This window comes from Corvus hawaiiensis, chromosome 8 (assembly GCF_020740725.1).
Source record: "Corvus hawaiiensis isolate bCorHaw1 chromosome 8, bCorHaw1.pri.cur, whole genome shotgun sequence".
NCBI classification, from domain to species: domain Eukaryota; kingdom Metazoa; phylum Chordata; class Aves; order Passeriformes; family Corvidae; genus Corvus; species Corvus hawaiiensis.
This window is the reverse complement of record NC_063220.1, coordinates 38566461-38594059: the sequence shown is the minus strand read 5'-3', so window position 1 is coordinate 38594059 and position 27599 is coordinate 38566461. Positions and strand designations below refer to the sequence as shown.

Genomic DNA, 27599 nt, shown 5'->3' with positions numbered 1-27599 from the left:
ACACGTGGGAGGGGGGTGTTTATAGATGTTTAATGGTGTTTCTCTTACAATCAAGGTGCTATAGCACTTAGGAAAGACATATTTGGTGGTGGGAGAAGAGGAAGAATAATGATACACTAAATACAAGAGGAAACACTATTAAACTGCATGCAATTATCAAAAGCCACTAAAAAAATCAAATCTCATTAAATACCTTTTGCTATTTAAAACCACATTTAAATGTGCCTGTGATAGATGTGAACTCTAGTTGCCTGTAATGATAACTGCATTGCTCCAAAGAACTTACACATGATGAAATATATTTTATACATGTTTTTATTAACAGTCACCCAAAGGCTTCGGCATCACTCACAGAGCTGCACAACAAACACACTCAGCTACGATACTATTTGTACTGTCTGATGCAAGAAGGGCTTGGATAACATTTGTTTAGTCAAGGACAAACAGTCCTGGGGCCTGTAGGTGGACGTAGGGAAAGACAAAATTGGGTAACATTTCCAGCCTGCAAGGAAACAGGGTCCCTTCAGCTGAAGGGGTGCTGGGGAGAAATGCAGATAAAACCAAACTGTTCTGCAGTGCAGGTCACGCTCCAAGGGCTGCCTCGTGGGCCCAAAATACTTCAGGAATAATCACCACAGAGCTAAGGAAATGAGTCCTGAGGTTCAAGCGGGGCTTCAACAATACCTCCCGTTTCTCAAACCACCACAACAGAGGCACTGATAAGGAAGGCCAGGGATGCTGTTCCAGAGGGCGGGTGTCAGTCATCAAAGTCGATTCTGATGGGGCCTCCTGTCAGGATGTGGTTTGCCACGTGAACAGATTCCTTCTCCTGCTCCTCCTGCTCTGCCAACCTGCGCACGCGTCGCCGGCACCCCTGGGCGCAGCGCGAGGTCTCGTCCAGTGCCCCGCACACGAGGATGCGGCAGTGCAGGAACACCTCCTGCGGTGGGGACACAGCGGCAGGGTCAGTGCACAGCCCTGGCAACCACTGCCACTGCTGCCAGAGCACGAGCCACACCATTCCCAGGGCACAGGGCCTGTGCGCCCACCATCGCCATCCACAGCCAAACTGGCTGCTCCAGGTGCTTCCTTGCGTGCCCTCTCCAGAGTGCCTGGCTGAGATCTCAGAGCCAAGGGTGGAGAGACAGGGAATAGGAAGGCATGAAATGATCCTCCAGAGGAAGGGATGAAAATGCCAGGAATCAGCTTGGAAGAGCTTGCATGGACTGGCAGGAGCTGCACATCAAGAATGCGTGAAGCCTCGCAAGGACTGATGGAGACGCGCAAGAGAATTTCAAGTGAGCTGGGAAAACAAAGCCAGGGAACCGAGGGGGAAAAGGAGGGAAACGCAGGGTGATGAGGGGCTAAGTTGAGGGAAGGACAATGCAAAGAGCAAGGAGACACCTGCCTTTTTTCCTGCACAGCAAAGGCAGTGACAGGATTGCTGCTCCCTGCCCTGTCAATGACAAGGAGAGCAAGCAAGATCCCTGCAAGCAGCAGTCACAGAGACTTGGTCAATGGAGAGGTTTGAAGCAGAATCCTTTGGCAGGATGGGAGGATGCAGGTTGGAGGCAGCAGGAGCAATCAGATAGCCAAGGAAAATTTCTGAATTTTAGAAGATCTCATCTGTTTTAACCCTACTGGGGCTCTCCGGTAGCTGGAGCAGCAGCTTTATACCTTTCAGAGCAGGCAGTGTTGGCTGAGCATAACAATGGCTGGAAGATCCGATTTCCTCCAGCATAGAAAAGGAAAGCTATTTGCATTTGGAAAAATGGCATTATCCTTCCACTGTCCTCCCACTACAGAGCTTCTGCCCCAGAGAGACAGCCTGGTCTCACATTGAATTAAGCACTGTGGTGGCCTTCTGTCTGGAATCCTGGCATCTGTACTCACAAGAGCTCGAGAAGACACAAGGTTGAAGAGATCCCAAACTAAAAACGGTGTTGTTTTAAAGATAGGACACTGTGAAATGTGCCTGGTGACTGAGAACACTTCTCTCACCCAGCATACAAGGGTGGACCACCCTGGAAGCAGCAATGATTTTAGCCTGCTGTGGCACTGATGTTCCAAAACTGTCCTTCATGTTTTAATTTTAGTTGTTTTCATCAATCTCTCCTCAAGTACCTGTGTCAGGCTCCTGTAAGATGCAACTGCTGGAACAGGCACAGCAGCACCTGTCTTGGGCCAACCGTTCCATACCCTTTTCCAACTTAGTGCCGAGGCTTCTCGGCCGTATCAGGACTGATGAAATACCTAAGAGTTGAGTTTTGAGCTTACCTTGTTGTCTTTGCCCACAAACTTGAACACAGGAACCTGGAAATGCTTGGCAAGATGGTCCTTTGACGTGTACTGCTTCACGGACTCATCAGAAACGCAGCTGAGGGGAGCAGAGGGATAGGCTTTAATAGGTTTTCCAGAAATGGAAAGAGAAAAGACATTCCAGCCTACTTAACCAGAGAAAGAAAAGGAGGGATTGGCTCTCTCAGGCTCAGCCACCATCTCTGCTACTTCCTCTTTGGCCACAGGAGAAAATTCGGGAATGATGGGGAAAAACAGCAGCAGTGCTAATAGCATCTCCAGACAGGGAACAGCTCAGCAGCAGAGGGCTGGCAGGACGTGGCCCAGTCCCCTCAGAGAGGGACTGCCAGCGAGCTGCAGGCAAGTTTGTCCTCGTTTCACCTTCCTGTGCAACAGTCTGCAGTGCTATACACCACAGAATGTGGCATGCACTTACTGTACACACATACATATGCACATAAATTATGCTTAAAATGAAGCAGCCTCCACCCACATTACTAAAATATGACAGATAACGAAAACAACAAAAATCCAGATTTACTTTGCTTTATATCATTTACATTTTTCTTCCTGCTGGACTTGGTCAAAGAGCTCAAATTCACTACACCAAAAATTTATTACTTCAGTTTTTCCATCACTAGCAATACATGATTTTATGAGAGGTCACAGAACTGCAAGAAAATAAGCTGCTTTTACAACAAGCTACATTCCAGGTGCAGTGTACCTATAAACTATTACAGCCCATTTAGAGTTTGACAGACAAAAAGTTACGGTGGCTCGATAATTACTGCTGGTTATTGCCAAACCTTGTGCATCTTAAGAGGCCCTGATGCTGCTGTGAAATTGCATTGCAATGCAGCTCATCTTTTCTAGCAAGTTAATTCCAAAAATGTGGACGCTGAAAGATATTTTAAAAAAACCAAAAAACAAAGCAGTGGTGGAAGAGACAAGAGGTACTGGTGTAGCTCAAAGTCCTGCTCTTGCAGCAACCTCCAGCTCCCCTCTTTACATGAGACGTGTGCATGGCATTGTCAGCAATGCCGATGTTTGACATGTTCAGCTGTAAAAGAGCAGTTCTGCCTTCACTGGAACGTTTGGGAATCTCTACATTGCGAAAATTCCTTTTTAAAGAAGGCATCTGATCATAAGGAATGACAGTTAAAGACTTTTCATAGGCGACTGGCCAAGCTCTGCAGCCATGAAGTCAACTCATAGGCATGTTCTCATTTGTGAGCATATAAACTGTGATGATTATTGGACACTGGCTCAAACTGACTCCTGAATCCCAGGTTTTCCAAAGGTTCTCCACACTAGTGGAAGGAAACCTAGTGATTTGAGGCTAGGGAGAGAGAAAGTGGAAGAACAACATGAAGGAATCAGGGATACATAGACAAAACCAGCTCAGAAACCTTTTGAGTCACAGGGATGAGCCCTTTTGCATTTGTGGGGCCAGACCATATCCCACTCGCCTAGGAAACCTTCAGAGACCCTGCTTCCCACTTTGGAGAGGTGAGAAGAGACAGCTGTGGAAGGAAAAGGGGTGAGCCTGGTCAGGATATGGGGAAAATAACCCTATCCCTGTGCATAATGTGCTTAGGTTTGGGGAGCAGAGTGGCAGTGCCATGGGGAGCTGTGCTCTGACCCTCTTACTCAGGGTTGCAAGGTTAAAAGGAAGGCTTGGACAACAAAATACCCACCTCAGCCTAACAAATGGGGCAGCCTGAGGCGGAACGAGATGAGCTTTGCAATGGAACTACCTTAACCACCTCGTGCTCTGCCAAATCACAGCTCCTGACCTCATCAGTGACATGACCTTGCTCCAGATGCCCCAGAGAGCTTCAGCGTTTATCAGCTGTGCCATCGGTCAATGCCTTTGTTTCATTTTGTTTTCAGAAGGCAGGGAATTAACAGAGAAGAAAGCAGTAAACAGAGTTTTCCCATTCTTCAGTCCAAGGTATAACCCCTCCAATTTAAACAGAGTTTCCCTTTGGAAGATGCAGTTAACTATTTCAGGTCTGATCCTACAGAAACCAACATAAAAATCCCATCTTTATTGCTATGGGCTTTTGGGGCTGGATTGCTAGAAGGAAACTGGGTTATAACAGAAGTGTTTGGAGCAGGGACAACTTAGCAGTGTATTCAGCTAGTTTAATTTTGAATCACTGGGGACACTGGGGTCTGCAGTGACAGCTGCAGAGTGGAGCAGCTGGATGAGGCTCCAGCCCACTTTTGTGCCTTCAGTGAAGTTTTAATGCCCTCTGCAGGTACCAAGAAACTGCTGGTGCCATAAATCCTCCAAGGAGTTCTGGGGTGAATTCAAGAGATGACATTTCCTGCCTTCTCCCTTCTCTATCCAGCTCAGGTTTTGGCTGCTGTTTTGAATGCCATCATTTTCACTCATGGGGAGAAACAAATGAATGTTTGGAACCTTGACTCTGTCAAGGGTCCACGGGAACAGGCAAGCCAGGGAGTTGATAAAATCAATTTTTCCATTACAGATCTGCTCATAAAGCCCAGAAATGCTGGGCACAGAAGGACTTCAGCCTAGGATGGAGGGAGAGCAGGCTAATGCTGAATCCTTCATCAGAAGGAAATGAAAACAGTATTTTTGGGTACTTTACATGCCAGGACCCCTTTTGCTACAAGACAACCACACAGGACTTGCCATCAGCAGCTGTAACAGTGGATGATTTAGTCTGGCAGCTGAGGACATAATTGTTGTCGTCATTAAATGGTCTGGCAGGCAACATACAGGACTTGGACAAGCACAGTCCCTTGACTACCAGGCTACAGCTCTTGGGTATGTCTTAGATATTCCTTTGGCTGGATTTCCCTCCCTAGAGGACAGCAGACTGACCTCACAACTGTGACATTTCCTCAGAGCCATCTGGTTAAGCTGCTGCATGCAAAACTCCACAGCAATGCTGTAGCATGGCACGGTCATTTTAGCACCCAAAAAGGTGTCTGGAAAGAGGGATCATCTTAGGAGCCACAGCTGAGCCCACAGAGAGGCTTCCCAAACCTCTGATGCAAAAATCACTACAGTAAACCCACAGATCTGCACAAAATTATTTTTAGCATATCCTGGAAAGATCACTAACCCCAAACATCTCAAAAAATTACAGCCAAACTGAAAGACCCTAGGTTTATTACACTGACAGGCATCAGGGAGAGCAACGCGAGGGATTCTCCTGGAGCTCCTACCTGGACTAGCAATGGACTCTTGTGGCTCGTGCTGTAAGAAAGCCATTATGAGAAAATTCAGAAAGTTGCTCCGGTTGCTGCGGCAGCTACCTGGCAGCAGCACATGGCCATGGGGGCTCTGCACGTGGGCTGGCAGAGAGAGGACATCAGGAAAGAGAATCTTTTCTACAGGAGCCAACTCAATTATCCACAAGGCCAGTGACAGGGAATACGTCCTGTAAAGGCTGCACTCAGAGGAGCCTCTTTCACTGCCTCCCACTGCTTCTCCCAATTACTTTTGATGGGACAGGTGGTTTCAGCTTGATGGCTGCTGGTGCTTGCTACAAGCATGGCAGACAGGCTGCTGGGGAGAAGGGATAGTGTTTCCTGCATCACACAGACAACTGAGCCCCACTGCCAATTCCCATTAAATTGCCAGCCAGAGAGGGAACAGTGAACTCACCCATCTTGAATCAGGTAGTACTTCAGGATCTCATCAATTTTTGAGGTGGGAGTGGCAAAGCAGCTCTCCACCAGCGTCTCCAGTCCACTGACGTGCACCAAGGGCTCAATCCCAAAGTACAGAGAGTCCCGAAGCTTAAGGGTGGGAAGAGCACCCCTGTAGGGCTCATCGAAGTCTTTGTCTTTGAAGATCTCCAGAGTGAAGGGAAAGATGCCCTGGCTGCGGCTCATGATTTCCAGGGGAGAGTTCTTGAGGTTGGGCACATAGCCCTCGGAGATGGTGTAGCGGCGCGGGAACTCGCAGGTCACCGGGATCAGCAGCTTGCTGGTGCGGACAATGATGTCCCCATTGCTCCCCGGGGTCTGCTTGGGCAGCCCAGTCACCAGGTTGGTGGCAATGATTTTATCATTTATTACCTGCAGCGAAGAAAGGGGAGATCACTGAGAAAGACCTCTCTGGGCTGACACTCAGAGTGGCCACTGAAGGCCCAGCTGGTGAATTTACAGCCCCCAACCAGAATGATGCTCATTCTCACAGACCAACTAAGGACCTCGGTTTGCTGCCAGCTGCAGTGCACTGCACTTCTGCTACCCCTCTGCTAAGGTGAGCTCTCTGGGTCCCGAGCAGTTGCCAGTTTAACCTTTGAAACATTATCAGGAGACCAGAATCTGTCTCAGCAGGAGGGTGAAGAGTGAGGGCACTACTACCTTCTACCCCTGTGAAGCAGGAGGTGAGCAGAAAGCAGCACCCATGCTGTCAGACACACTCCACTGGAGGGGGGATGGAACAAGCTCCCTGACTTTGGAATGCCAGCCCAGGTCTACTCTGGGTAGCTGCACGGCAACACAGGACACGGCTCTGAGGGTACAGCTGAATCAACTTTATTTCCCAAGTAAGCCACAGCCAAATCCCCAAATCCCAAAGACTGGACAGTATACATACATCTACAACAGTACCACAGGACTTCAAGGAGAAATGGATGTTGACATGAGTGCCATTGGACACGCCTTTGCACGAGGTGTTGATGAGGGAAAGGTCCAGGCCTCCAACTAGGTCCTTTGGGATGCTCACCTCAATAGAGCTGGACTTGCACAGCACTGGAACTGCAAGAGAAGTGCCCAGAGTAAGAGTCTGCACTACAAACCTACCAGTGAGCTGGGGAAGGGCTATACCAGTTATAACTGGGAAAAAAAGGGGCATCATACACAGCATTTATGATTATGATCTTACCACAGTAACCTAACCACCTATCTTACATTCCTCACCTACACAACACAAACCAGAGCTGCCACTGCCCCAAATTCTCCAGCCACAGCAATGTCTCAGAAAACAATGAAGACAATCACTGCACTTGCAGCTGTGCTTTCCAGCTTTGCTTAATACTCAGCACAGATTGGATTGATATCTCTTGCACTGCTGTGTCCTGGGAAGAGCCTTTGCCAGATATGGGTATCAAATTCACAACACCCCAGGCAAAGCCATTTCTAAAGACCCTTAATCAGATTTTACATCAAACCCAGAACACGCTGAAACAAGGCAGAGTAATGCCATAGAGATACCGAGCTAAAATGGAAGCACTTCAAAATGCCATAATAATATTTTTATAAGCAATAAACCCAGCTCTGACAAACAAACCCAATTAGCTCGCTCATTCCACCTCCTTTCAACCTTTAAATTTTAATACAGGCCTTCGTGTGAATTTTTTAAAATTAAAATTTCATTAAATAAGAAGCAGGAGAAAACAGAACTTGGACAAAATAAAAAGGAAGAAAGAGAGAAAAATCTTCAATAAAAAAGTAGTTGCTGTATATGTATTCCTTGGGATTATACATATCTGTTCAGTTAGAGACAGGATAAACATACTGGTGGCATATATCCTGGTTTCAGCCAGAAAAACAAACCCTTTGCAGGATTTACAGTTATTAAATTTTAAAACCCCACGACAAAACTTTTTTGCAAATATACTAGCTTCCCAAGATTTTTGCCAACATTAATTGTAGTCCCAGTCCTTGACATTCCTATGACCTGCCATCCCTTAATTTCAGTCATTAATTATATAATTTAGGATTCTGGGTATTTATAAGGCACACTGCTAAAACAGGCATTTCAACCCCCTTTAAAAATTTCCCTCTCCCAGCTAAGGTATTTGCAACAGCCTCTGAGTACCTTCAGGGAGGATTTTTTATTAAAAGTTGGTAATTTCAAAGTGAGATGCTAAAATGTATGCAGAGTACCCAAAGCAATATGTTCCCATAATGACATTGCTGGGTTAGGACAGAAGCTTAAAGAACTAAAAATTACCTTAACCTTCCCTCCACTGGCAGCAGAAGGCAAGTGGGAATAACTGAGCATGTCAAATGGCACAGCTCAGGAGCAAAGGGACTTTGAGAACACAGCACAATGCAGACAGAGAGGAACATCCTTTGGAGGACTGATTGGCTGGTTTAAAGGCTCGCTGTTCTAGCAACTCCTTAACAAACAAGAAATGTACTGCTTTTATAAAGGTGACATTCAGGGCAAGAGATTCGGATCCCAGCTGCAATTCTCTGAAGTTCAGGACTGACTCGGTTCAGGATCTCTCTATTTCTACATGTCTTTGACTGGCACAAAGTGGGAGAAAGAAAACACTCCACTTTGCCTGTGCTCTGGACCTGCAGGAGCTGTCGGTGTGCCCTCCACCACCTGGACACAGAAACCAGGGAAGGAAACCTCTTGACTGAAGCCAACCCGTGGCTATTTGGGAAAATCCCAGTCTGTGCCAGTCAAACATTTTAGTTCTTCCCCCTCACACTCCGCAGAGCACCTGTGAGCACTGGGAAAGCCTCCTCATTTCCACTTTAGACTCTGCTTTGCACCGATGCCTCTGGGTACCTGACTCTTGGGAGGAAGCTTCTGTGGTGAGTCCAACGCTCATTTCTCTGTCTGCTGTTGTTGCTGGCATCATATTCCAGCCTCTGGCTCCTTCCTTGGCCTTTCAAAGTGCTGCAGCTTGGAGCAGAGGTTATCTTCCTGCACAGACTGCTCAGCGGAACAGGCTCTCTGGTGCTGGGGAGCCCTGACCCACTGCCACAAACATAACCCCTGCTTACCTGCACAAAAAGTTTGGGCAGAGGACAGGGGAAGAAGAGCATTTCATCCCTACTCTACAGGAATAAGTGAGGTACTAGAATGGGCTGCAAAATTCTAGGATGGCCTGCAAAATTCCAAGTATTTTGCTGGCTGGTATCTTTGTGGAAAACCTGTAGCCTGTAGACTGTGATTTCTGTGGAAGATTATTAATGTTTGCTCTGAACATAGAGACAGTGCAGAGGAGGGTAGAGAGGCTGCAGATCCAGTTCAGGCAACTGTGCCTACTCTACACTGTTAATTGAACCAATATAAACCTGATTAGGTGTCATAAAAAAATGTGTGGTACAGTTCCATATCTGCTCAGAATTGCAGACCACAGCATGGGGACATAAATTCACGAATGCAGAAGAACAGGCAATTTCACTTTATGAGATGCTGAATCCCGAGCCCCAGCCTGGCTCCCAGCAGTGCTGCTGCTCTCATTAGCAGCCTCACAAGCAGCAGAAACCCTGGCTGGGAAATGCAGGACTTCCAGCCCTGCTGGGGTTGTCTCAGGGGCCCAGGACTGAAAAACAGCGCTCTGTTCTGGCCTGTATCTGTCAGCCAAACCTTCCATCAGTGAGTGTAATCACAGCTCTTGGAAGTCCCCACCTCGGCCTCCCCACCAGCACTGCTGGATCCCAAGTGTGCAGTGCTCACCCTTGGGAGCCCTGCATTTCTAAAAGGCTTGAAAAGCAGAAATTCCATCAAGTAGAATCATTCTAACTTCTTCTCTGAGGCATATCTGCCCTTCTGGCCACCATGAACCCTGGATCTGTCCCTCCACCAACTGATGCCTGAGCACTCTGTGACACATGAGGCTGCAGGAGATTCTGTCACCAGACATCCAGGCAACACCAGACTGCTGGCAGCCTGGACGGATTTGCAAAAGTAATCTTTGCAAAAAACAGGGAGCTTATTTATTCCATGTGCATGCCATAGGCACAAGTGACTCAGCAGGAAGGACTCCCCATGGAAAGTTCAGATGGAAGGTTCTCCAAGGATAACGCTGCCCTTGCCTCTACACAGCAGAGGCAACAGTCAATTTTTAGATGCTATCCCGGGCACTTCTCCAAGGGGCAGCAGGAGCACCTAATATCAAAGCTAGTGCCCTGCTTCAAGGCACAGGAATACTTACTGGAATGGCATACTTGGAAAAAAACAAGCCTCTCTCTTTAGCTCCGTTCTTGGAAGGGACTGGACCACTTTGGCTGAGATTTTGAAGTTTGAGCATAGAAAATGTCAGTTCTAACAGTATAGATCTGTCAGAGGTGTGCACAGCTGGAGCAAAGCAGTATAAAGGGAGATGTTAAGCAGTATTAATTGTAAGGGAACACTACCTTACAATTAACATGATGCACTCAAGCTGGGGCCTGTGGCTGTTATGCCTGGATAGAAGAGCAACATCTTCAGGCTCTCTCTTTTGCACGGTCTGTCATTAGTAACAAAGCTCCATTAACCCAACTGGAAAGGACAGACTAAGAGAAGACAGCAAAAACAAGAAGAAAAATTCCTTCAGACATTCTTTTGGGGGACAGAGGCTGCCGGGAGATTTTGTTGACCTACTTTGGCAAGTATGGTTGTCTTCTGACAGAACGAGTCCCCTGGGACATTCACACTGGTAGGTGTCTTCCACTTCAATGCAGGTATGGCTGCAGCCTCCGTTGTTATTGTGACAGCCTTCAATTTCTGGGAAAGAAAGGAAAATCAGCACATCCTGCAGGTCCCAGCATACTTCTGACCAGCCAAGAGGCTGCACAACACAGCTCAAAGGCCACAGCTTGTTTCCAAGAAAATGAGGTGAAGACTTTTTTTTAATTGTACACTTTCCTGTGATTGTCATTTCACCATGAGGTTATCAAGGAATTCTATGGAAAAGCTCAGTAAATTAAACCCCAAGCTATAGCTGACATACTGAATGGGCAGTCAGCAGCTTAGCACTTCAAGAATCATAGAATTACAGAGTGGCCTGGGTTGGAAGGGATCTTAAAGATTATCTCCTTCCAACCCCCCTGCCATGGATGCCACCTTCCACTATCCCAGGCTGCTCCAAGCCCTGTCCAGCCTGGCCTTGGATACTGCCAGAGATCCAGGGGCAGCCACAGCTGTTCTTGGCACCCTGTGCCAGGGCCTGCCCACCCTCACAGGGAACAATTTCCTCCAAATATCCAATCTAAACCTACTCTCTGTTTAAAACCATTCCCTCTTGTCCTGTCACTACACGCCCTTGCAAACAGACTCTGCAAACATCCTCCTAAACTAATTTTTTATGTTGTTTCTTACTTCAAAAGGGGGAGGAAAATCCTCTTAAAACTTTGACCACACTCCCTCCCTTCATCACCAGCAGAATGAAAGCCCTGAGCTTTGCAGGGGAGCTGCCTTGGGGAAGGACAGCCCCACAGGTGGCCAGCTCCTATTCCCAGCAGGAAACACTGGAGAGAGAGAAGATGATGTGCTCATTCCCTCGGGGTTTCCTAGCTGTGAGGGAGGTGGGCATACCAAATCCCCTTCGTGGGCTGAGAATAAAACTCTGCTTCTAGGAGTTTAGCAGGAATTTTGCAAGCTTGTGAGTTTTAGGCTTCAAGGTTGGCTCAGGGAAAGCACAGGTTCATGGTGTAAGGTTGATTCACTTCCTAATTTTCCCCCATTTTGAAGTGCAGAGGGGAGAAGGCAGCATAACTAATTGGAGGAGTTGTCAGGTCTTCTCTTACATCTCCTTTGTTCAGATGAGGACACTCTGAGGATCTGAGCTTTTTGTAAAACATATTCCTAGCCACTGCAGCTGCAGAAAAGAGCCCGAAAGGTCATCCAGATACATTGTGAAGAGTCTGAAAATTTAAGGAAAGTAAGGCCATTTCCAGTTCTTGTTGGCTTCCTATTATAAAGAAAATAATAGAGGATCATGATTTTTTTCTTTCAAATAACCTTAACTGATTGGTTTTTTTAACCCTTTGGGATGAATATGCTAGATAAGTACTACTGTTCTCAGTAAAATAACAGTACATAAGATAAGCAAATCATAAATATAGAATATTTCTCCCTGAGCCTACCATCAGAAATGACTGTGTGGTTTTCACTGAAATGTAAAGAAAAGAATGGAAATCCCACACTCAATCCTATACAATGCATGGAAAATAACAGTCCAAACACCCCATATGAGTCAAAGTAATGGGTAAAGCATCATCATGTAAATTTTTAGATACTTTAATCTCTACTCAGCCTCACCACCTCACGTAATCAAGCTAAATCTCTTGCATTTGCTCTTTTTAGCAACAAGCTGTGACGTGGCTCACAGCTCACATCCCATTCTCTGACGGCTCACAAAGCTGAGGGCACATCTTCAGAAATAAAACTCACTAACGAGATTGTAAAAATCCCCAGCAGCAGTGTTAAACTTGTGAAAGGCACCACCTTTCTTACAGAAGGGAAATTAAATGATATATCAAAGGCCCTAAAAGCCAACTCGGGGAATGGCAGAAACAAACGAGTTTCCAAACAGACTATTCCAGCCCTGTCAGAAGAGTGCAGCGCTTGGGAATAAAAATCCCACAGCTCATTTATGTGATGCCCCACCAGCTCAGAGCTGGATGTGGCAAGGACAAAGCCCACAGACCATTTTTGGCCCCACACAACTTGACAAGTACTTAAGGAGCACTCTGCACAGCAGCATTTCCCAGGGAAGTGTCACTACCTGGATGACTGACGTACTGGCAGAGCTCAGAGAGCTGATTTAGCTCTTTTAGCTAGCTGAAAAGTGAGGCACATCTGTAGTTGTTTTTCTTGTCTGAGGCCCCACAGCGTCTGTGAACACCACACAGCAGCTTTGCTGTGAGGGGGCACAGTGCTCTTCCACAGCTCACCACAGAAAACATTAGGCACACGTCAGTTTTTGCTGTGTTTGCCTATTTCTGCTCAGAGATGTTTGTACACTGTTAGTGACAACACATCAGACCTACAATTTGGTCTTTAAGTCACCAGTCTAAATTTATCGAGGGTCTTCAACCTGGCTGTGCCACCACTGGGAAGGAACTGCAGCAGCTGCACAGAGCAGCAGAGCCCACAGACACCAAAGAGCAAAATGCAGCCCTAATCCCAAATTTAACTTCTGTCCACAGATTGGCACTCCCTCTCCTCAGTCTCTATCCTGGGAAGCTAAAGTGATCCTCATGCTCTAGTCTAATGCCATGACATTACCCCATACCTAACGTGAGCTACCAAAACCCAGCACTGCTAAATCTGCCCCCACAAAGCTCTACCACACCAATCTTCAGAGCCAAATCCCAACAACTCCAGCAACAAGTTCTGCATGGACAACCAATCTTCCAGATCCACTGCTGCCTTTCCCCCACGGAGATAAACACAAGCAAATCCTCACAGAAATGGACGAGGCAGGGAGAACAACAAGGAGATTTCTCTCTGCTTGCTTAGAGGGATATTTTAGTATCAGCCCCTCTGGCAAGCACAGAGGTGATATCAGGGACTTTTAATCCCAGGTCCAAGGAGGCAAGAGTGAGCCAGTGCTGCAAGGGAACGATTTGTACAGTTCCAGCAGCCTGTGGTAGCTGAAGCCTCACCTTCACAGGTTTTCCCATCACTTCCCAGCGTGCGCCCGACCCCGCACTCGCAGCGGAAGGAATTCTTCAGGTTAACACAGAACTCGCTGCAGCCTCCGTTGCTCTGCTCACACTCATTTTCATCTGAAAAAAACAAGCTCTGGAATGCAGTGAATAATTCCACTAACAGTAGTAACACTGACAGTAGCTTTTGAAGCTCTAGGTAAAGCTCTGAAAAGTCCTCCTGACTCTTTTTTAAAGGCTAGAGTTCCCCTGTTTCTGTCTGCCCTTTTTTTTTTTTTAAGGTACTTTGTTCTCTGATATTCTAATTCCTCAACCTGATTTAATCTCTGTGTGTAAAAAGCAAATCAAACAGAGAGTAAGGGACCAACGTTCCTCTTGCTGAGCCACAAAATGAATGATTTCTCTTAGGCAGGCAAGGATGCTGGAGTTATCAGTCAAGGCTTACATGGGGTTTCATTAAAACAGCTTAGAAGCTAGCATTTACTAGGTATCAGAAGTTTAAAAACAAGAAGAAAAGTACAGGTCAGAGATGAGCTCTCTCAGAGTGGTCCCACACATGCACAGTACCCACAGCTTGCAGCTGCTGGTGGTGTCTCTTTCCACAAGCAACGTGAATCTAATACTTTAGGCAAAGAATTGGCTGGTACCCTGCTTTGGGAGGCAGGAAGCATGTCCAGGAGACTCACACAGACACTCTGCTTTTCACACGTGTGACAGGCTCCACACCTTCCCTTCTAAAAACAGAACTAAAGCTGCTTAAAAACAGAAGGTGAAGAGGGAAAGGGCTACTGGCAAAGGCATGGAGATGTAGTTAGAAGGGCCTAGAGCTTGTCTTGGTCAAGGGCTGGGCCCAGAAATTCCCCTCACTGGGCTTCCAAGTTCTACAGCACACACAGATCTGTCCCTGCTCTTCCACACCAGTGACAACCAGCACTTCTGGGACACAGGCCGGTTATCTTGAGACTGGATTGGGAGAGTGCTGAGCTGATTTTAACCACAGCTTAGCAGAACATGGATCCAGGTATTGAAGAAATCAAAGGCAATGCACTGAGTTGGTGGATGTATGACAAGAAGTCTAAGACCTTATCTAACCCCTAAATGAAAATGTAACTCAGGATGAGCTGTTCTGCTCTGGGATTTAAAGCACATAATGTACTGAGGAGAAACACAGGGAGATTCTCAGAGCTGCTCAGCATTCACAGAATGGTCTGGGTTGGATGGGACCTTAAAGCTCATCTTGTTCCATCCCCTGCCACTACCCCAGGTTGCTCCAAGCCCTGTTCAACCTGGCCTTGGACACTTCCAGGAATCCAGGGGCAGCCACGGCTTCTCTGCGGCATTACTGCAACAGCTTCAGCCCCCCTCTTCAGGGGAGCTGCGAAAGGAAGCACGTTCTCTGTTTAGGAAAGACAAACAGGGATTTATTTGGTTTTTCCGTAAGGAGGGCACAGCTGTTCTCAGAGATGCGACTGCACAGTTACTCAGCACAACAGAAAGCTATTAGAAAGATCACAGAGCCACACAAGAGAGGCTGCAGGTAGGTGAACCAGGGTGATCATTCCAGCTGAGGTGTTGTGCCACCTAGGAATCTCGAGAAGCAGCAGTGCAGAAATCCTGCTCAGGGGGGAGATGAAAGCAGCTGCAGCACACACAGACAGGCTCAGGACTCCTGTGCGCCTCCCTGCTGCAGGAAAACCTTTCCTCTGAGCCTGCCACACATTCATTGAGCGTTAGTGCTTGTCAAGGGCACTTCTGTGACTGGAAGGCTTGCACAGAAGCAGCTAATAAATGCTTTTAATTACCTGAGACAGCTCAGTCAGCCATTTGGCTGCAGACAAGTTGAGCTGCTTAAGCAAAAGCCTTCCCCAGAATCACTGTGAGCAAGTATAACCCTGCAGCAGGGCCAGGCTGCTTCTTCCACACACTGGAACGACTGTGGGCCCTGCCCTGGTGCTCACAGACATGAGGTGTGTGAAGAAAGAAACCACCCACGCCTGCTTTGTCAGGTGTAGCTCCTATGGAACAGACTGACCTGCCACACAGCCTCCTAGACCAACTCTACTTTCAGCTTCACCACCAAACCAAGTGACAGATGAGATTTCTCCTGCCCCAAACACCCTTACCTCTTCCTGTGCATCAGTGTGGCTCTACAGCTCCCCAACAGCCACCCCTTCCCAGCCCCTTGATTTGTCCCACAGACCATCTTTTTCCTGACCTCTCAGTCCAGGTGCTCTCCTCCAGCACCACACACACAACCACAGCTATCCTCTCCTCAGATTCCTCCACAAACTCCAAAGCCCATGTTCCCCGCTCTGCTCTCACCTCCTGGCCATGCTGGTCTCTGCCACCAAGTGCCAGCTCACTGAATACCCCCTTGTCAGGCTGCCTAAAACCATTGAAGCTGTGGTAGGACTTACAGTTCTCTGGGTCTCCTCAAGCCCCAGCCCCTGAACAATATCCCAAAAGGGCAGGAAGTATGGTGGGGTTTAGTATGCAGCCTTACAGCAGCCAGCAAAACATTTTTTGGAGGAGAGTTATTCAACAGAGCGTGCAAGAGGAAATCTCTAATGCCAGACTGCACAGCATTTCCTGGGTACCACAGTGACACCACATGATCCTGCAAGGAGACTCTGCTACTGCCTTCAGCAGCTGAACCATGCAGAAAGCAAATCCAGCCTCGTAAACATGGAGCTCCAGGGGCACCAGAATGGATGCAGTCACGGGATGTCATATCTTGGAACCATTCGCAGAATGATAGACCTGTTCTAGGCAGCAAGGGGAAAACTCCTCTCAGGATACCTAACTTTTTGTAGTGCTTTGTAAGGCAAGGGATTGAGATGTGAGCAATGAAACAAAGGGAAGAAAAGCATCAGTAACTGGCACAGCTTATTTCCACCCTTACCAAGGCATGTCTGTCCATCAGGTCCCAGGGTTGTACCCGGGGAACACGTGCAGTCACTGGTGTCCAGGCAGGAGCCCTGGCAATCCACCACATCACAGATATCATAAAAATCTAGGGCATGACAAGAACAATGTCAGCACAAAGCACTGAGCATGCAAAAAACCCACAGTATTTGCCCATCAGCTTCCCACCCTGTGTGCAGTCCATCAGTTACAGACCTGGCCCACGTTGGGAAAGCTGACCTGCTGAAGCTGCTGAGAAACAATCGAGTTTAATTACTGCAAGTCAGAGATGCAAATTTTGACTTTGGTAGCATGGCAAGACAAACCACAGGGGTTTAATGCTTCCACAGGGAGCATTAAATCACTGAGGCCAGGTCAGCTGTGGAAAAATCCTGCTAGCAGAACAAAGCAGGTGAAACTGCCTTGCTGATCCTATATGGACAGGCCACCACCTGGAGAAGCCAGGAGCCAGGCATCACCTCTCTCCTGCCTCCCAGGGACGAAGGGGGATCAGTCAGACAGGTGACTTACGCCCACAGTAGGCGTGGAAGCAGACGCTGGGCTTGGTGAGGTGGTACACGTAGTAGCCTCCCGGGCAGGCCTTGACCTCGATGGTGGTGTTCCAGAGGCAGCAGTTCCCGCTGAAGCTGGCGCAGGCCTGGCGCTGGACGATGCCATCGGCCTGGCGCGGGTGGCTGCCGTTCATCCAGATGGGGGCGTGGGTGCCACAGTGGTTCTCGGGGATGCAGAAGGTGGGCATGGCGTCGCCCGCCATGCCCGTGAAGCGGTACCACTCCCCGTCGATGCCGCTGTCGCACGTGGGCTGCCCATGCGAGCCGTTGATCTGGTGGTCCGTGTTCCGCCAGGGCTCGTTCAGGCTGATGTAGGCAGAGCAGGGGTCCAGGGCTGCGACACACACAGAGAGCAGCTGGTAGATATCAAACCAAGGTGTTTACTGATAATTACAAAAGCATTTTTTTCTCCATCCCTGACTTAACAGAACCATTGTGACGGAGAGAGGTCCCTGCGGAGAAAAGGTGATAGCAGCAAACTCATTGCCTTGTGGAAAATTCTGACAGCTTGTCTTGGAGGAACAAGTAAATTAACAGAGCTCTCACAACATTATGCAACAGTCTGACTTGCTGTTTAGCTGACAGGGGGGAAAAAAACAAGATATGAGCAAATCTAAGGTCCAGGTAGTGATTTTGCCATAGGACATACACCCTGGGAACACTGGATCTAGCCCAGGACAATAACCCTTTGTTCAACTACTAACTGAGCACCTGCAAGCCCCTCCGGAAGTCACTGGTAACTCTCCCAGCTGCCTTGGAACAAAGGACTGTATCTCAAACAGGTTATGTAGCCTCTTTTAAAACCCATGCACAGCCAGAGTCAGCCCTCACAGCTGAGCTGCCAAACCTTTTTACTCGTTATCTTAAAATGTAGAGGCAGGAAGGTCTGAATTGGGACCTTCTGGGGAGCAAAATGTTCAACCCTTTACACAGCTGTGTTCCTTGCAAGCCCGCAAACCCTGCTGATCTGCACAGGAGATCAGCAGTTTGTGAAGTGTTTGTGGGGGCAAGACACAAACATACACGGACTTCCTGGCAAGTGTGATGCTTGTGATTCCTTCATGCTCAAGGAGTGCGTCCCTTTTCAGAGGCCTTTCTGAACCTTCTGCAAATAGTTAAAACATGAGAGTACCATAGGGAAAACATAAACGAAGAATTTAAGTGTTCATTAAATTTTCAGTCTCCTCCTAATTAACCCTCATTTGGCAGCTACCTCACTGTAAGTCCAGAGGTTCCATTTTCCCTTACATTTAACACCTGATTAAGCACACTTATCCCTGACAAGCAATTCCCTATTAAGCAAAAGGAAAGCTAATACTGGCCTGAGTAAGGAAAATTGACTACCATTTCCTAAAATTAGGCTAATAAAACCAATCACTCTGATAAAATGCATCTTGGACTACAACAGCCTCAACTTTCCACAGCACATTTATTTGGAAGTTCTAAAGCTGTGCTGTTTTGTTTTGACAACAGAGTGATGGACTTTGGGTGAGGGAGGAATACTGTGCTCTTCCTATTAGAAACACAAATGATCCTGGTTCATTATTTTGATTTGTTTCACTGACTTTAAAGTGGGAACTACGAGTGCTTCAGAGAATGGACTTCAAGTCACTCTTATTTAGCTGTGTCCTCCGTAAACATCTGTCCCACAGATGTGCTATCTCATAGAAATATCTCACAAATATAACATCTCTTATGCCTTCCTCAGCCACAGACACATTTTGCTCGGTCTCAAATCCAGCATAAAAGGTAGGAGCAGCTGCCAGAGTCAGGAGCGCTGCAGAGCTGGCACAGGGAATGGGGATCTGGGTTATGAAGTAATCTCTAGTGCCACAATTCAAAGATATGCAGAGGAGCTAATTCACTGCCACCACAACCAGCCTAGTTCTCCTGAGCAGCAGAGAGGGGAATGCAGCAGGGAATCTCTGATGGGATTCACCAGGCATTCCCTTGTGAGCTCTCCCTTTCACCTGCCTCTGTTTGCCTGCCCTCACCCACAGACAGCAGCAGCGCTGTAAATCCCATCCTCCAAAAGCTGGTTTGACTTCTCCCGAAAGGAAAAGACGGGTCCTGAACAGAGCTTCCTTCAGGCTTCCCTCAGTGTAATTCCCTTGGTTTCCACAAGAGGATTTGGTGTGGCCTTAGGGTGAGTCACTGACTAAGATGAAAAGGTTTCCGTGTCGTTAAAAGCCAAATGAGGTGAAGCGGGAATACCCTGTCAGCTTCCCAGCTGGGCAGCACTAAAAATACCAACACTCTCATTAGCTTTCATGTAATTATGAAATATCCCTTGTAGACAGACTCTGGGAATGCTCATCTAGGGAGATGACGCTGTCTCCTAAACATCCAGGAGATAATTTAAAGACAAAATTTAGTGAGATGAACATGCAGCAGCTCAGAGGGAGCTGGAAGGAGGCACGTCAGGGGAGTTGAGGTAGCATTCCCTCACATCTTACATTCCCCTGAGAGCTTCTGGCAGGAGTGAGGGGGAGGCAAACAAGCAGAAAAAGCAGACGGTGCTCTTTGGAACACTGCAGATCCTCACAGCCACCTTTGGACTGCCAGTGCTGCCCCACACCAGCCTCCCTGCAGACACCAAGCAGTCTTTGGCAGCACGGTTTTTTCATTTTAATTAAATTGAGTTTTTAAGAAAAAAAATTCCACAAAAACAGAGAAGCAACTGATCAGCCTCTCACCTCCTCTCCCCAAACAACAAGCTCGGGGGTTTGCACGAGATGAATAACTGTCTCCAGCTCCCTATTTTTCATTTTTCTTGGCTCAATTTTTTTTCCTCCCCAATACTTCTTGCGTGGCCTGAGCAATTCAGGCTGACAAGCATTAGCTATGAAGCAAAGCTTTTCCATTTATAAGTTTGATGGTACCATTAGTTCTCTGGCTGACATGGTAGCAGATACACTGGGTGACAAATCAGGCTCCAGCGAGCATTGGTGAGCACCCCATTCTGCAGCCATTAATCCTGTGTAATTGGAGGTCTCTGCTCCAGCACAGCTAAGCAACGAAGGGAGCAGCACTGCATTATGGCACTAGATTCAGCTCAGATTTGTCAAGGAAGCAGGTGAAAAGGTAGCATAATTCTACTCGTAGAGTCTGCCCTCCAAAGAGAGGAGAATCCCACAGTACCTTGGCAATAGAGATTCTCCCAATATGGGAGACTTCACACTCTCTAACAGAAGGATCTTTCCAACCGGAAGGAATTTCACATCACCTTCAAAGAGATGGGGTATTTCTCCCACCTTCCAGTCTTCCACTTAAGAATACCAAGGCTCAGCATGAACCTTAGAGATAGCAAACAGAAATAAGGCAATGCCTCTTTACTCACCCATTGAAGACACTGGCTGGAGCTGGATGACAAAGTAGATACAGAAAAACAAGTACTGGAACATCCCACTCAGCCAAGGAAGAGCCACCACTCAGGGACAGAGGCTTGAAAGCTCTGGTGCAGGCTGTGGCTCCCGCAGCCTTCCTCTCAGTGGAGCTTCTGACTCCAGGCTTCCAGAGGAGCAAGTGTGATTGCTCCCCTGGAAGTTTATCAGAGGAAGAGGCCAAAGGGATGTGGGGTACAGCTCCAGCCTTGACCTTCCCAGAGCAGCTCTGCCCCTTACTGACAGCAGGGACGTACTCACTGATCAATCTTGTTTTTTGGACTTGACCTGCTATTGTTTTCTGGCACCTGCCCCACAGTGACACCTCCACTATCTTATCCAGAGAAGAATTCTAACCAGGGACACCCGGACATCCCAAAGGGATGGAAAAGAAGAACAGATGGGTGCTTGTTATCTCTGCTCCTTCCACAAGCCATACTCCATGGCTCCCTCCAGGCAGAAAACAGCGGCTAAGGAGCCTTAACTGCAGGAAAGAGTGGTCAAAGGAGCAGGACTGATCCTTCCGAGCACAGATTGCAGAGGAGTGCTTGGAGCAGAGCTACAATGGGAACATCAGTCAAACTGAAAGACTGGTGTCCCACAGGGAAACAAGCTCTTCCTAGGCTACGCAGGGACCCTTGCCACTCCTGGTCACACAACCTGACCACTGCAGCGACGTTATCAAACAAGGCAAGTAAAGACACTTTTCTGCAGCAGTCATACAAACTCTTGTCTTTAAAAAACAAACTAGGTCCAGCATTACAGAATTAATTTTGATGCAAAACCAAGTAGTTGAGAACCTCTCCTGACTGGTTCAAACCAAACTGGACTGAGTTGCAAGTGACAACCACAAGCTCTAGATGTGGTACACCGAAATCTGTTCTCTACTACAGCAAACCCAGAAAGGGTTCTTCCCTCCCCCCCCACCAGCTCTTACTGTAAGAGCTCTCCATCAGCAATGAGTGTAGCTAAGCCTACAATAATCACACACCATCAGGCAAGTATGGGCATTTTCCCATTCCCTTGGTATCTTGCATTTTTGCAGCAGGCTAGCCTAAGAAACTACACTAAGCTTCAAATCCCAGCAGGAAAAAAGTAGCTCCATTATTTACAATGTTGAATTTGCACAAGACAGGGAGTTGGGTGCTTGTCTGTCTTGTAGGGATTGCACATTACAGAAAATTCTCAATGGCCTCTCTCTGCTGGGGTGTGTCCCTGGGAGCAAAGTGCAATATGCTGCTCTGCTCCACCCCAGCACAGAAGTCTTTTTTCAGTGGTGAACAACTCTAGGGAACAACAAAAAACCTCCAAATAAATTACTGTTATTACTCCCATAAGGAAAAAAAAAAAAAAAAAAAAAAAAAAATTCTTGCAGTTCTATTGTGCTGACAGCTGTGCAGTACCAGAAAGGTTTTTCCAACAACAGGAAAGGAGAACGGATCCACTACACAAAGCTATCAAGGCAGATAACCCTCTAGAGGTGATTATGTGAATTCCCAGAAGAGAAACTAAAATTGAACACAGAATAGTACAGCAAGCCACCAGAATTTCTATTTTGCCACTTTCATCGAGAGGCTGATTCACACTTATGATCCCAGCTAAATAAAACTGACAAGCCTGAATGGAATGCTCTGTGTCACAGGTGTGTACATGAACCATCTGATCCCCAGCTGCTTTTGTTTTGTAGCTGCTACGTGAGCCTGCTGTAACAATGTTTTGACAGGTACACATAAGTGACTGACAGCTGACAATTAACACAGAGGAATGAACTGCAGCATCACAAATTGGAGCCTCAAAGGTGTCACCTACAGGCCCTATCAAGTTCTCAAAAATGGATTAAAGCATGAGATGCCCCAGCATTCCCAGAGATGACTAGGACAGTGTGCTGCCTCTAAATGTTTCTGGGAAGAACGACCAGAGGCAAGTTAATGTGGGTGATATTCACAGCTCCGGGAGCTGTAAAGTTAGTCTGGGGGACAAAGGGAGGGGAAAAAAGCCAAACAGAAGACTTCCCTGCAAGGAGATGCTCTAGTAGACACACAATTCCATTAGGGCATTTTGTAAGAGTTGCACTCTCCAGCAAACATGTTGTTCCTGGCCTCCACAATTGCACCCCAGAGCTTGATGAACCCAACACCCCAAAAAGAATCAGGCTCAAGTTACTACCTCTTAAAAGAAGTCACCAGTTTAAAAGACATGAAGAGGAAAGGCAAAATTAAAATAGAGGGCAGGGACTTTAGTTTGGTACTCAAGAGGAATTTTCTAAACCTGCTACAAAGCCAGTGTATATCTGTTCTTAACACAAGAAAGAATGCTGGTTTTGCAGGTGGCAACCACCCTTCTTGTCCCTCCCAGAGATCTCCGCAGGGCTTTACCATGCTCACACAAGGAACTCAAATTCTCCAAAGCACTGGCTGGACTGGAAAGCCTCGTGCAGTTTGTAGTGGACTGATGAATAAAAACGCTTTGGTGTTTGCTGAAGCGATCTTGGCTTTGTCAGAGCCACCTCTCAGGACACACCAGTGCCTGGGAGGTGTGTGAAGCACAACTGTGGGTGCAGAAGCCTGCAGCCTGCCTAGAAGGAGGAAGAGCTAATCAGCACTTCCTGCCACAGAGAGGGAGGAGAACCCTGCACACAGGACAGGCTCCCCGTCCAGGATTGATTGGAGGATGTACATTCACAATAAGCCCTGACAGGCAGCTGAGATGGATTGCACTGAAGTCAAGGTCTTTGAGATAGCCTTTGGTGCTGTAAACAACTTGTTCCAGGACTCAGTGCCAGTGGGAAGGGCTACGGAGAGCAGGGAGGGAGCACAAGCTGAGTGAAGTATGAGCAAGCTCAACACAAGTAAAGTATCAAGAAGTCATTAAAACCAGGCAAGTACATCACTCCTAGTTAAGAGTAGCAGTTATTTCCTTTGCCTCAGTGGAGCACTGGGACACAGAATTTGATGTTTTGAGAGTGTTTTTCCACAGGTCCTACAGAACCCAGCGTATTTTCCACACTCCTCCATTTTCTTCAGATGGAGGAATTAGGGCACAGACAGCACACCAGTAACTGCAAAACTTGTCAGAGGCAGAAAGAGGAGTAGAACTCATTTTTTAAAAGCCCTCAGAGCCACAGCAGCACAGACTAAGAGCAGCTGCTCCCCCTACTTCAGGGCTTAGGTGCACTGCAAGTCTAAATTTCACTACTGCATTTTACTTTTCACCCCTTTAATGTCAGTATAGAAAATAAGCCTGACGAATTTTTTTAAAAGGAATAATTAGAATCTCTCGGGATAGGGTAGAATACTACTTAAGATATAAAAATCTCCTTCCTGTGTGAAAATGAAGCCATACAACGGGACACAGAGGAAAGAAGCTTGCATTTATAACTCCACACACACAAAAAAACCCAGGAGATATCAGAGAAATTGGTCCACTGGCTCAGACAGGGCAGCTTGGCCAGCTTCACATGGCTGGCTCAGTGCCATGGTCTGACAGCCAACAGCAGCTCCAGAGCATCATGCAAACCCTCTTAAAGCCAATATGGAAGCGTAAGAACTTGCAGCAAGGCGATCATCACTGCTGCCTGCCAGGCAGGAAGGGTTACAGGGGGAAAGAGAGAGGGCTGGTTTCTTCTTTGCTCTTCAGAAAAGAGGAGCCATGAACACATTCCCTGGAGGAGCCTGCAAAGTAGAGCCTCAGGGGTGTGGCAAAGGGAACAATGCAGTTCTCCAGGAAACTTTAAACTGGTCATACATTTATTTAAAAGCTCCCTCACAGAAGAGATTAAACAAAAGAATAACAAAATTGGTAGAAAAAGCAGCACCCAAGCAGTGCAATGCACCCTGCTGCTCATCCCTCGCCAGGGCTGAAGAGTGCAGTGCCACATTAAGATTCAGGCAGCACTGCCAGCTCTTCAAGTGCTGCCAGGACGACAGGACCCTATTACCTGCCTGGCTCCCAAAAGGGAAGTAGCTGTTGCAGGAGAGTGTGTTGATGTTGAGATACAACGGTGTGGATCAGGAGAGCAAACAAACCCCACCCTTCCCTTCAGTGTTAGCATTCCAAGGCACTGAGACCTGAGTGGGAGGCTTGTGGATTTCAGGGCACAAGCATAGACACTTTTTACTTTTGTTACCCACATCTTCTCTGGAACAACATTAAAGCATGTGCAGGAACAGTTTTGTAACAGCATCTTCTTGCTTTTAAAATAGAGATTACGGTGCTAAGATGTCATGAAGTCTCCTGGATACCAAAATGGACGAATTCTCATGCAACTGAGCCAAACAATTTGCCTAAGGGTGGCAGCAGCTCATGTGGGGCCAGCAGCAGACTAAGAGCTGCTTGGAGGAAAGTCTGTCAGCAGTGACTAAAGGGAGGTGACAACAAACAGCTTCCAGCCCTTCTCCTCCAGCTTTGAAAAACACAAGAGTTGGCTGTTTCAGAAACTAGCTAATCATGGATGAAAATTTTTTTTAAGCAGTCTATGGGCATGGTAGAAACCTGCACCAAACAGCTCATCCTGATAACCCATCTTGGTAGGACAAAGCACGCTCTGCTGATTCCCAAAATTAATGAACAAATCATATGTCACCATGACAAATCAAACCATTCAACGGCCCAGAGAGAAAGGAACTGAAGCCTGAAACTCCAGTTTTTCTCCAGAACAGCACTTGAATGCAGTACAGAAACACACTGACACCACAGGTACCACTTTTAGGTTGCTGGGCGTTACCCGCCCGTATGTATCCTTGTCCTGTTACTATGCTGGCCAAAGGAAGATCTTTGCTAGACCAAGTTCTCTACCTCTACCTCACCACCTCAACCGCTCCCAAGATCCCTGTGTTAGGCAGCCAGGCCTAGCAGCCAGACCTCCATCCAGGCTTCTTCAGGAAAGCTATTATCTGCATCACCACGGCCTCGGGGAGGTAAGGTCAGTCAAGAAGACACAACCTAAACAAAAAGAAATGGAGGAAATTCAGGAGAGAGATGCCACACAGGGAATATTCTTTTCTCACCTAGGGAAAACAACACTATTCAAGAGCACTGATTCAAAAATTGAATGGTTATTTATTGTTCCAGAAGTACATTGCTCTTTTATACATATTTCATAAATGATACAGGATTTTACACATGTTCAGGTTTTTTTTTGTTCTTTTTTTTTTTAAAGAAGGACTTTTCTCCATGCTCCCTCCCTCATCCCAAACACACACCAAGGATTCAGCTACAGGATTGTGTTCATTTTTTTTCCCCTTTAAAACTCATCACACAAACAGGATAAAACAGATAAAAAATAATCACACGATGTAATTAAATGGAAAGACAGAGGAAAAGGGGAAGGGAAAAAATAAAACTAGAAACATGCACCCATTCGGTCCAACATGCCACTGAGTGAGAAGAGGCAGCAATCTCAGCTGTGTTTCCACATCTGCAAGGCACCTGGCATCTAGTTAATACTGAATTATTTTCTTTCCTATATTTTTAAAACATGGTTCCCCAAAAAAAACAGAAGCCTCTTTCCATGACACAGTGAGGAGTAGTAGTGAACCATCAAAAAAAAGCAGCCAGCCTTTCAGTATGTAAAGCTTAGTGTCCTTCTCCCACCTTCATCTTGTTTCCACAGCATTTATCAGCAGGGTGCTGAACCAGACTGACCTGCTTTGAGTGAAGAGATGTTTTATCTGCTTAGAAAGCAGCCAGCCTTGCCTAGGAGAGAGGGTAATGGGTTGACCTTCCTTCCTTTATTTCTTTTTAGCTAAGAACAAGACATTTCATTAGCCACTCCCTAAGAAATTCTGACCTGTGGACACCAAGTTCACTTAAAGCTACTTAAGCAGGGGACAGTGCTACAGAACCAAAGCAGTTCTGTGTCTTGCACTGTAAGATCCCCAGGCTCCCAAAAAGCCTCTGGGCAAGGGAAATGCCTTGACAATATGTGAAACCTTCTATCCCATTACACAAACAGTCGAATACCAAGTTTCATTATCCCATGTTCCAAAACTGTTCACTTAAAAGCAGGAGTCATGATTCCAGCAACAGTTCTGTAATCCTTTAAGCCTTCATAATTCCATAGTCCAGGTAGCTATCAGATTTGGGGTAGGAAGAGGGGAACCTCCCTCCCTTTAAGACTGAATATAAAAAAACGCTCATGCAATGCTGCCATGGATTTCTAGAAGGAGCTCAAGGGCATTGGGACACAAAGTTTATATAGTTATTATGGAATAATCCAAAATATTGATTATCAAATGTCCAGAAGAAAACTCATTCCTTCTCTCACTTGGCTACAACCAATCTGTGCTACAAATAAGCAAAGGAGGAAGTCAGTGGAGCACAGGGGATGGGCTGGGAAGGGGAAGCTCACGGTTTTCCAGTAGAAAGCAGTCTTGTAGTAACTTTATAAAAGAGACCAGGGTCTGACCAGAAGTGTGCGTGTTAATGGTGGTGGAGTGCAAGTTCTGATCACCAGCCAGAGCTCCAGGTGGCTTGGATTCTTTGTTCTTTTTTTTTTTTTTTCTCCTTTTGTTGTTTTTTGAGAGAGAGAGAGAGATCAGAATCAGGTAAAGGAAAATTTAAAAAGCTAAGCAGGCTGCTGGTGTCTTTTCAAGAGGCAGACCCTGCAAAGCTGGAAGAAGACACCCCTACACCCCAGCATTACATTCTTTTCATGAACCCCCCCAATCCTGTATTTGTACACAATCACCATTCTGAAAATTTTTAAAATGTGACTATTTGCCAAGCCCTTTTCAGAACTAACATTCCACAATGTCCCATCTTCAGATTTGAGAGATTTCCCCCCTTCACAGTCCTTTGTCTTGATTAAAGGTAAAAACCCTCCACCCCCCACACCATGTCCCAGCTTCCACCTGCAATGCTTTAATTAAAAAAGGCAAGAGCTATGAACAGGTTTTTTGCTGGGGTTCAGAGCTTCTTTGCTGATCAGTCCTTTTCAGAAATTTGCTGGATGGGCAGATGAACTTGCAGTGGGTCTCGAAGCCTCTTAAGGTCCAATTCTGCCTAAAAGGAAAAGGCACGTTATAAAGCACAAGCCAAAACAACTTCCCCCAATACCATTTCCCTTTAGAGAAAGGAAAACTTTCCCACATTTCCTTGTTTTCTCCCTGTC

The 27599-nt window shown here is 46.8% G+C and overlaps 2 protein-coding genes across 6 annotated transcripts in view; both read right to left on the bottom strand.

The window, feature by feature from the left end:
- Window positions 1-15: 15 nt before the first annotated feature.
- Window positions 16-26925, bottom strand: OIT3 (oncoprotein induced transcript 3). Of its 4 annotated transcripts, none has more exons than XM_048311128.1 (10): window positions 26838-26925; window positions 25283-25429; window positions 17065-17439; window positions 16532-16642; window positions 13627-13749; window positions 10619-10741; window positions 6887-7047; window positions 5945-6360; window positions 2278-2377; window positions 16-940 (listed from the first exon to the last, which is right to left on the bottom strand). In XM_048311128.1, the coding sequence occupies exons 3-10, from the start codon at window positions 17306-17308 to the stop codon at window positions 758-760; spliced, it is 1461 nt and encodes a 486-aa protein (XP_048167085.1). In that variant the 5' UTR covers window positions 17309-17439; window positions 25283-25429; window positions 26838-26925; the 3' UTR covers window positions 16-757. The 4 variants fall into 4 exon arrangements, with proteins under 4 accessions (XP_048167085.1, XP_048167086.1, XP_048167087.1 ...); XM_048311129.1 differs by having other exon boundaries at window positions 25289-25429; XM_048311130.1 differs by having other exon boundaries at window positions 25297-25429.
- MCU (mitochondrial calcium uniporter) overlaps window positions 25527-27599 on the bottom strand; it is a 77009-nt gene continuing 74936 nt past the window's right edge. The window contains exon 8 of one of the 2 annotated variants that reach the window (XM_048311135.1): window positions 25527-27490. In XM_048311135.1, coding sequence (XP_048167092.1) covers window positions 27413-27490 — 78 coding nt within the window. In that variant the 3' untranslated portion in view covers window positions 25527-27412. The remainder of the gene's footprint in view (window positions 27491-27599) is intronic. The other variant, XM_048311134.1, reaches the window with a different exon arrangement.

What these genes read in the sequence shown, in the direction of transcription:
- OIT3 (XM_048311127.1), bottom strand. Translation starts at nt 20,509, where the DNA reads ATGTTCCAGTACTTGTTTTTCTGTATCTACTTTGTCATCCAGCTCCAG. An exon ending in AGACAACCATACTTGCCAAA is followed by an intron (nt 7,048 to 10,618) that starts GTAGGTCAACAA and finishes CTTCTCTTGCAG; the next exon opens with TTCCAGTGCTGTGCAAGTCC. An exon ending in CCTGTGGTACTGTTGTAGAT is followed by an intron (nt 6,361 to 6,886) that starts GTATGTATACTG and finishes TCTTCGCTGCAG; the next exon opens with GTAATAAATGATAAAATCAT.